General features: G+C 37.2%; 1 protein-coding gene across 1 annotated transcript; it reads right to left on the bottom strand.

The window, feature by feature from the left end:
* Positions 1–286: 286 nt before the first annotated feature.
* c1galt1lb (core 1 synthase, glycoprotein-N-acetylgalactosamine 3-beta-galactosyltransferase 1, like b) lies at positions 287–9471 on the bottom strand. The gene is made up of 4 exons (XM_033967121.2): positions 8996–9471; positions 8526–8811; positions 5421–6085; positions 287–2712 (listed from the first exon to the last, which is right to left on the bottom strand). The coding sequence occupies exons 2-4, from the start codon at positions 8746–8748 to the stop codon at positions 2452–2454; spliced, it is 1149 nt and encodes a 382-aa protein (XP_033823012.1). The 5' UTR covers positions 8749–8811; positions 8996–9471; the 3' UTR covers positions 287–2451.
* Positions 9472–9676: the final 205 nt, after the last annotated feature.

A 9676-nucleotide genomic window follows, 5' to 3' on the forward strand; every position in this document is an offset into this window, starting at 1 on the left:
ATATGAAGAAAACTACATAGTCATAATGCTGAACCCTAGACCAGCTTCTCTGTCCTCTTCTTCCTTTTTTGTTATAGTTATATAGTTTTTTAGTTATAAGTTATATAACACATTATTATATAATAATAACAATTATTATTATTATTATTATTATATAGTTAATTATACAACTATATATAATTATATTATATAACAAAGTACAATTTAAAAAAGTTTGTGTTTTTGCATTGAGATTTGACCCCATTTTTTACCAATTAATTTTGGACTTTATGACAGTGGTAACTTCTATGAACTTATATACGGACTTGCTTCCTTCTTTTACACAGAGTATTTATTTTAGTCATGTTAGGTCCTATTTCTATTGTCCCGCTTGAAGCTAGGCCCATTGTGTACAATAGTCTTTTCCTCAATGGAGGTTTTCACTATCAAGAACCTACTGTAAACACGGCACTAATCCCTCAGTGCTACTTAAGGCAGAGTGTAAACAGCTACTAAATTATAGAGGATAACAGCTGGCTAAAGTCTCATAGAGGGAACATGTTTAGGAAATAGGCCAGATTACAACTTTTAGCTTTAGAGATTGGTTCTGACTAAACTTTCACCTCAGATTTGCAAAACTCACCACAAACAAAGCCCTATGGGCCATGGTGGAAAGTAGATACTGGCAGCAACTTGACAAAGGCATTATGTGATATGAATTTCAAGAGTTATAATGCCCGATTTTCTGTACTAGTCAAAACAAGACATTCAATATATATGAAATAATAATATAATTGTGTTAATTAAAACACTTTGAAAGGCTTTTATCTCTGACATTTGAAGTTATACATAGTCGGGAAACTACTTTTTGAAACTTTTGCTACTGTAACATTGAAAAGCGTTTTGGTAGTATTTAGTTCAGATGTGTATTCTAATGCAAAATACATTGGCCTTGCGTTGAAATCTATGGGTGTTTTAAGTGGTTTAAAGAAACTCAACTCAAAGAAACTATGGAACTTTTCTGGTTTTGCCTGGAATGTTCCACAGTTACAAGTATTTTTATTGCTTTTAAAAATATACCTTGAAAAACATGCAGTCTTTCTGTGAGGGGGATTGCCTCTTCACAGATCTGACCTGTAACTTTGCCTTCTTGTCTCCATAGCGATGGATACCTTTAATGTCATATTATGGATCATTGCAGGCAAAATATTAACATTTCCATGGAGAAAGGCAGATGTCAGACAGCTCAAAATATTGCTCAATTATAAAATGTCATCTTTAGGTGGCAGACTCTTAAAAAATATAACTGATTAGCAGCAGTTGAGGTTTTATATACCACCGTCATTGTTTAAACGGGAAGAAAGAAACTTGAGCTGCTAAACTTGAACTACAGTGTTACTAGTCAAACGTTCATCCCATAGAGAAACAATGGGTAGCATTTAGTTTCATGACAGGTGGAGTTAGCTTTAGCCCAACAGAAAAGCGGTACTGACATCCCATTGTGGTTTGAAGAAAGCGAAGGAAAGATTTTCTGAATTGTTTGGTCCTGTAAAGTAGTGGTGGGAGATATATTGAAAAATGGATGGTATTGTAAATGCTGTTCTGGAGAGCTGCTAAATTTGAATATTGAGTATACCAGTTATATTTAGGCCCTGTGTATTTGAGCTAATTTTGTCTTGCCCCAGTATTATACAAGCAGCTCTTGAGGTCAAAATAAGACCACTGTCTGCATCTAATTAGAAAGCATTTTACTGTCCAATCAGGAGGTGCACCTTAGCATGGCAATTGTTGTTAATTTTACCATGATGGAAAAACTCCACACTGGTGTCTGGCGTAACTTTGTGCCACAGCAAACCCTTTACAATAAACTAATTTTTGTCAATATCGCCCACCCCTAGTTAAGAGCTGAAGGTAGTAACAGTTGCTAATACTCGTAGGCAAATTGTCAATAAATTTGTAAATTGTCAAAGACAAATTTTTTACATACATTTAACAGAGAAACCCAAATATTATATAATTCAAAAATAGTGTCTGCAAAATACTCAAATTTCCCTCTAAAGGTCTGAGTCCTATTTTAGTTGTGTGACCATCACTTTAAATTAAAAACATACATTTTCCCAAAATGTTTAGTCTAATTCTCACTATTAATAGATTTGTATTTTTATTTTTTTGCAGTTTGTACAATATTTTCTCACCAATTTCAACTTGACCATTAAAATTTCACGTTCCCCATTATAATTTATTGACATTTGCCTCGTGTGTATACAGAATTGATATAAAACTGCTTATGACAAAATGACCTTAAAAATCACTCAAATACTAGGTCAATATTCACTTTAATCTGGTAACTGTTCTTTGCTGTTCATCTTTGATGCCTTTTCAAAAAAGTGGACTGTCTTGGATATGAAGCAAGGTTAAAACGATTCAAAACATTTAAAATAAATCCTTCAGTTTGGTTCAGTCCTACAGTCATCAATGACCTTCAACATGTGCCTCCTCTGCCTCCTGGACTGGTTTTTGGTCCTGGGCTAGGTCTCGGACTTGGTCTTGTTGGTCCATAGCAGGAGCAGGGGGGGCTTCTAGGACCCCCTTGTACACGGATGAGATGGGAGGGTTGTAGCGGTACTTGTATCCAAAGGCACGGAGGTGGTAGGTGTAATACTCCAATAAATACATAAGAGACGAGTCAACGTAGTGGAAGGAGACGGAAATGTCTGAGCAACAGTTTGGACCCTGAAGATAAGAACAACATATTTTAAGAGGGGTATTTTACTTCTACGGGGTATTAACCTCTAACACAAAAATAACATATTAACATGTTTTACAAGTTTCATTTGTTTTTGATGCTCCGAGTCCCTCCTCCCTTTGCTCTCCATCCTGAGTCACTTCCCCTTCAGAGCACTATCACAACACAATCAGGGTGCATTTCGCTAATGAAACTACTGCACATCACATCAGGTTTGTCAAGATGGGAGAATTGTCATGTGAGAGCCTGTGTGATGTAGGCTGGTGGGCTGAGCACTGGAAAGGATCATACTCTAACTGTAAAGAGAGTTCGAATAGTACATGGGATCGCAAAATTACTGAAACATGGATGGATGATATAAAAGCTCTTCAGGCATGTTTTTGATGAGGAAATATTATAACATGCTAGAAAGCTAAAAAAAACAAAAACATTTGGCACAATAAAACCCTCTTTAAAATGTGGGCAATGAATTAATCCATGTTTTTCTTTGAATTAAACTTGTCTTGCAAATGGAATCTTGTCACAACTCATTGAAATTTCAGTTACCACGATAACAAATGTATGGATGTTAAAATGCTAAACTTTTCATACAAAGCATTCTGACACTATTAACCTTTTTCCCACTTTTGCCTCCAAATGTTAATGAACAGTGATGGCAATTCTGGTTAAGTGGGAATCCCATTAATTTAAAATTGAGAATTTGAGAAATGTTTTGCTGCCTAAATCTGATAGAAAGTACCATTAGGCTGGTTTGGGTAAAATATTCTATGTTCATGTGACCAAAAAAAATCAACACTGCACTGATTCTCTGGGCAGCTTTTAAACAGCTTTGTAATCCATATAATACTGCCCAGCAAAATAGTAAACCCAAATGATGTCGCAGTTTAAACAGTCCTAGTTTGCACATTATACATTTCCTTTGCAAACAGTAACATGTATAAAACCTGCTAACCCTGTTTAGACCCCTATGAAAATGTTGTGAAATGTCTTATCTTTCACTTATTTATGCTGACGTCACCATCAATGCACCACATTTACAGTAATCCAAGTTTTATGAAGGCCAACTACAGAAGGTCCACTGGGGTCACATGACAGGAAGTAAGATAGGGAAGTGCAAAAAACAAAACAAAACGTATACCAAACAATCTCAAAATCATCATCATCATCAAATGACAGAGCCGAGTTCATCGTACATTTTCAATTACTGAGATTTAACTAAAAGGCCAGACAAAAGCCTTATCTTTTTTGTGAGAAAGTTTCATTTAATAATATCAGTATGTTTGTACTGTTTATATGATCAAAGATGTGACTGGATGTTATTGTGTGGTGCTTTTCAAGGTTGTTGGTATTTAAGTACACAAAGTCATAAACCTAATCTTGAAAGGGGCATAGTGGATCAGACCGATATGGGTCAATGGTGATACCAATTGTTTAGACTTCATAGCAACCGATGGCCGATAAGCTCTGCCAATATATTTGGGCCATACGTGGGTCCGATTTTGATAATTTTCCCCAAATTCTGTCATTTAAATCTACGACAAACTCCCCCCAAATCCCATTTCACCATATCACTATAAGAGAGCTGTGTAGTCACATTTGTGCAGCAATCTCTGAGGCAGAAGATTGACCAAAACAAAATATAGGCCTGTACTGGAGATTTAAGCCTAACAGCGGATGTGCTAAAAACTCCAAATATCGGCCTAATGTCTATCTCTAACACACTGTAACCCATAAGATTCTGTTCCAAACCCATAGAACATCTGAGGGAAAGCTAGGGATGTCGAATCAGTTATGGGACATTTTGTTGCCATATTTGTGCTATACTTGAACCTCAACCCTTTACAAGGATATTTTAGCACATTTGTGATGGACTGTCATAATCTCCTTGGAATATTTTCATAATACAAAATCATGACATATTTATTTTCATCAATATCGCCCTTTCAGACTCGTTATTATCAGCTCAACAGTCCCGCCCACTTTAAAGCCCACTGAGATCCCAGATGTCGATTTCCCATTAATTTTCCCCATTGATTTTTCAGAAATTTCAAATATTAAAGGTCCTATATTACATAAAAGTGACACATGAGGTTTAAGCCATGTTAGAACATTGTTACCTCATCAAAAATGTACCCGAAGTTATGTTTTGTTTCATTCATGCACGTTTGAGTAATCCTTTATTATTAGTCTGTCTCCAAAGACACATCTCCAAAGCTCAAAATGCTGTTCTACCTTGTGGTGTCATGTAGCTGTTAACATAAACTATCACTACATTTTACCTTTTATTCAATGGAGATTGGCAGTTCCAGGGCTGAAATTATCCTAGTAAAAGGTGTATGGCATCTAAAAACACAGCTGAGCACTTCCTGTATTACAAAATGACATCAGAAGGTTGTTTGAGAGAAGAATTAAGTTTAAATGTGCAATGTTTGTTTGTTAAACATGTGTAAATGAAACAAAACAAAACTCCAGATATGTTTGTGATGAGGAAACAACATTATAACATAGACCAGAAAATAGTGTAATATGGGACTTGTAAGAGTTTAAAGGCACAGAGGCCAATATTGTAGGGTGTTTTCAATCCAAAACACAGATGTAAAACTTCCAATTTGAAGTATCAAACTATTTTAAGTTTCACAGGGTTCAAACTTTCAAGAAAAAAAAATCAACAGAAACATTTCAGTGAGCCTCTTACCTCTGAGATGGGATAGTAGCAGTAGCTCCAGTACCAGAAGCTCTTGGGAAACTTGCTGGTGAGGTGTTGTTCAGGTACAAACGGATGAAAAGTTTCCCTCAGAGCTGTGTCTCTGGAATCCCCTGCGAGGACCCCCACCTTTTCCATGCACTGCCCCATCGCCAAGTCCTCCACCGAGGTAGTATGCGTGCACGTTTTACTCTTAAATCCCTCCACATATCTTTTCAAAGCCTCTTTGCTCAGAACGTAACCCGCCCCTCCACTCATATACCCCTGTTTGGTATACGGTTTGAACCTCCTACCAAAATATATAGGTTCTTCTGGCGTATGATTGGACAGAACCCATCTCAAGTTATCTACAATGACATAAGTATCGTCGTCTGCCTTTAGAAACCAGTCTGCTTCGTGTCTGTGGTGTTCATAAACATAATGGAATGCACGAATGGTTTTCCAGTAAAGTTGGTCGCGTCCCTCTTTGGTGCCGAGACCCACAGTAGGGAAATCTGGGTCATCGACGGAGCTCATGAACACGACAACGTTACAATGACGGCTCCAGGTGGCTTTAACATGGCGAGTTTTCTTCTCTAGGTTGTTGGGTCCGGTCATGACCCAACACAAGATGCGAACTTTCTTGTAGAGTTCGTCCGCCATTCGACTGTCCTCACCTGGAAAACAGAAGAGCAGAGTTAGATGTAAGGGTGTCAAAAGTATGGAAAATCAGATACTAATCAATATCAAAACTTTTTGAGCAGGTATCGATAGTAAAAAAGTCACAGTCACAGGACAGAAATGAATCCTAGATTGATCTTGAACTGTATCAGAACAAGTATAAGACATCATAGACTAGTATATGTCAGTCGTCCAGGTAGAGGTTCCGTCATGGTTCATTGAGGGATTACACAGATGGATGGACTATTATTTAATGTTGAAAATCACAATCTCTCAGTCATCCACATATGATCCATCGCTCGATGTCATCAACATTACCTGGAGGTGTGATGCTAAACTGTAGGCACTGCTCTATCCATCTTTGTCAGACTTTAATCTGAGCTTCATTTTAACACAATCTGACAACCAGAGCTGACTTGGTTGGAACTACAGCAGCTGAGGTGATTTGTACTGTTAAACAAGTTTTTTTACACATAACTTTACAGTCACAAGCTGGCTAGCATTAGGAAAGGGATTTTCAGTTAGTCACTCTCATCTTTTACGTTGAAATTAAAAAACATTTCACCATAGACATATGAAGAACATCCCCAGTCACTGCAAAATATCAATGGAAGTGAGCTGCTGCTGCAATTAAGGTTGAGTACGGTACGTACTCTCGTATGTATTTTCAACATGTGACAAGCAGTTGAAGGAATGACAACTGATACTTTGCTGTGATCTATTAATTGGGTGCACTACATTATGTCTATAGAGGAATGTTCAGCTGTTATGGGGACATACTACACATTTCAGCAAACACAGCCCCTCCCCGTGATCAATAGGAGTGTTGATAGTCATGTTTTAGGGGTTTGATTTTCAACAAAAAAGGGTAGAGTGACTAATGGAAAAACTTTAATGCCAACTTGCTTGTGACTGTTATTTTATTTAACAGGGACTTTAACAGCACAAATCAGCTCACCTGTTATAGTTCTGACAAAACCACCTTTTTATGGTCACATTGTCTTAAAACGAAGATCAGATTCAAGTCTAACAAAGCCTCATACAAAGTATGTCTACAGTTAGCATTACATCCCCAGCGATAGTTGATGACATCAGCTGCAAAGTAACAACCTTATTAACCAAGAGATAGAGAAACAAACTGGATAAAGTAATACAAAATATGTACTTATGTGAAAGCTTGAAGTTCCTACAATGCTACTGAGTTTGAATAATAGCATTACACTCACTAATTTTAATTCTAACAGACTGCACAGCAAACACACTTATTCATCAAGTACTAACTGACCCAGCTAATACTAGTAGTACTGTGGCTGCTGCCTACCATCAATATTTAACTACCACTGCTACAAATATAAAGGCTACCACTGTTACCACTCTTGTTACTACAAATATCACTTCACTGCTACAATTAAAATGACAGTTTGTCACAAAATTGAAAACACAAAATTTGTTAAGCTATCTTTATGTTCACAATTTCAACTCTAAAAGAGAATTTTCTTGGTTCTAAAATGGTTGGGAGTACTTAATAGTACAAAATAGAAACATCTGCTCTGATTATGTTACTCATATACACTGTTATGAGAGGGCAAGGCAAGTTTATTTGTATAGCTCAAGTCCAAAGTGCTTCGCAGAATAAGAAAGACATTAAAATTACAACACGAACTAAGCCAAAATACAAACAATCATTGTTAAATTAACATTAAAAGAGAATAGTGCAAAATAAAAAAAACATTGAGGCATAGACACAGCTAAGCCTAACCATAGTTTGAGGGCTTTGTAGTTTGTGAAATATCACTCAACAAATGTCTGCAACGGACGTGGACTGTTTGCCAAAGTTGAGTTGTTTGATTATGAAACCAACTGTGCATTAGTACCTTTCAGTACTTTCAATATTTAATTTAGTTGTGTTAATAAAGTATAACTTAATGCTACTTCTACTACCACCCTCCAGACTGGCATACAGTGACTGAAACAGGTTTGGCATATGTTGTTAGCTACCATTACTACTACTGCAAAAACAATTAGCCTATACTACTAAGCTTATACATTTGTAATTTAAATTATCCAGGCAAACCATTTTAAAACAAAATACTACTCATTTTACTACTTACCACTACTACTTACTACTACTCTGCCTGGGGACTGCAGATGGAAACTGGCTTTAGCTAAATGTAGTGTAAAGCATCTCTTCTTTTAGTAAATCAATGTGTTTGCACACGGTCCCTTTTAAAATAAACCAGTAAACTAAACTACAAAAAGGTTTTTATTCTGCACTTTTCTCTTTTAATGTTCATTTAAGGATATTTATTAAGATGTGATTTATGTATTAATTTGTTTGAATTGTGATTTTAATCTATTTCTTATTTTGTAAAGCACTCTGAATTACTTTGCGTACAAATTGTCCGATACTAGCCTTAATTTTTGTATTGTACATACCTGTGTGGTGTGGATGTTCCAGGTTGAACAGTGCTGATCTGTCCTTCTTCCATACTTTTCTGTCTTGCTCCAAGTGAAGTTGATAATCGTGTATTTTGTCATAATTACTGGAACTAGCCGTGGCAGCCCTCTCGTACCACAGCTGCCGTAGGAACAAGTATAAGGCGAAAGTCCCCACCACAAACCCAGCGTAAAAGGAAAACTTGGACCCCAGCGCCTTCATGCTGCCTGTCCCCGGTTTTGGCAGGCTATTTTGGCGGCTGTCAGTCCTTCAACTTGACAGGAGCTGTGGAAAAAGGGAGAGAGCTGCTAAAATTCAAAATAAGGTGCAAACACGATTTGGGCCCCTCAGTTCTTCAGTTAGCTTCAAGTTTACATGGTCGTACGCTCTGCAACTCTGCCGGGAGTGAAAATGCACGAAGCTGTACCTGAAAAACTCGTTACATGCATCAAAGGTGTGGTTTACTTACCGGGATTATCGAGAGTCCCATCTTGCTGTCTGTCCCTCCATGAACCACTTCAACACGTTTGGCGAGAGACGCTGCGGATCTGGTTGGGTCATAGTTAGCAAACAGCTCCACCGCTTGCAAACTAAGATGTCCGTGATTTAAAAAAATAACAACCGGGTTTACGGAGACATTATCTGGTATGTTCTCATGCAGAGAGAAAGTAATTAAAGCGAGTTTATGCCTCCCCTTCGCCTAACATCGTTGCACAGCTGGGAATGGCTAACTAGCTTTCCCGTTATGTGGCAGCCCTGTGCTAACACAAACTTAGCCTTTCCGATCTTGATACAACATGAACGTCCACTTAAAACAAAGTCAATAACCTGTTGGAGCTGTCCTGCAATTACACGCAAACCTGACAAGTAAAACAAATGCTGTGTAAAATTAACAGTGCTGTAAAAACTACGCCTACTCTTTCACGCCGCTACTTTCCTTCTTGTAACCACATCCGGTACATTTCAAAATAAAAGTGTGAAGACTTGGAGTCTTTTGGGGATAATTTATAGAATTGGCATAATGATACACCTATTCTCAGTTATGTTAAATTTGTAATATGTTTTTCAGACAAAAAAAATACTTATTGTACTTATGGGTATCTTTTAAATACATAGGCTGTGTATATTCTTAAAAGTCAAGCCTATTCTA

Source organism: Periophthalmus magnuspinnatus, chromosome 5 (assembly GCF_009829125.3).
Source record: "Periophthalmus magnuspinnatus isolate fPerMag1 chromosome 5, fPerMag1.2.pri, whole genome shotgun sequence".
Classification (NCBI taxonomy): Eukaryota; Metazoa; Chordata; class Actinopteri; order Gobiiformes; family Gobiidae; genus Periophthalmus; species Periophthalmus magnuspinnatus.

Coding starts and splice junctions, on each gene's coding strand:
- c1galt1lb (XM_033967121.2), bottom strand. CDS start 8,748: ATGAAGGCGCTGGGGTCCAAGTTTTCCTTTTACGCTGGGTTTGTGGTG. Junction 6,086..8,525: donor GGAACATCCACACCACACAG/GTATGTACAATA, acceptor TCTGTTTTCCAG/GTGAGGACAGTCGAATGGCG. Junction 2,713..5,420: donor GCTACTATCCCATCTCAGAG/GTAAGAGGCTCA, acceptor TCTTATCTTCAG/GGTCCAAACTGTTGCTCAGA.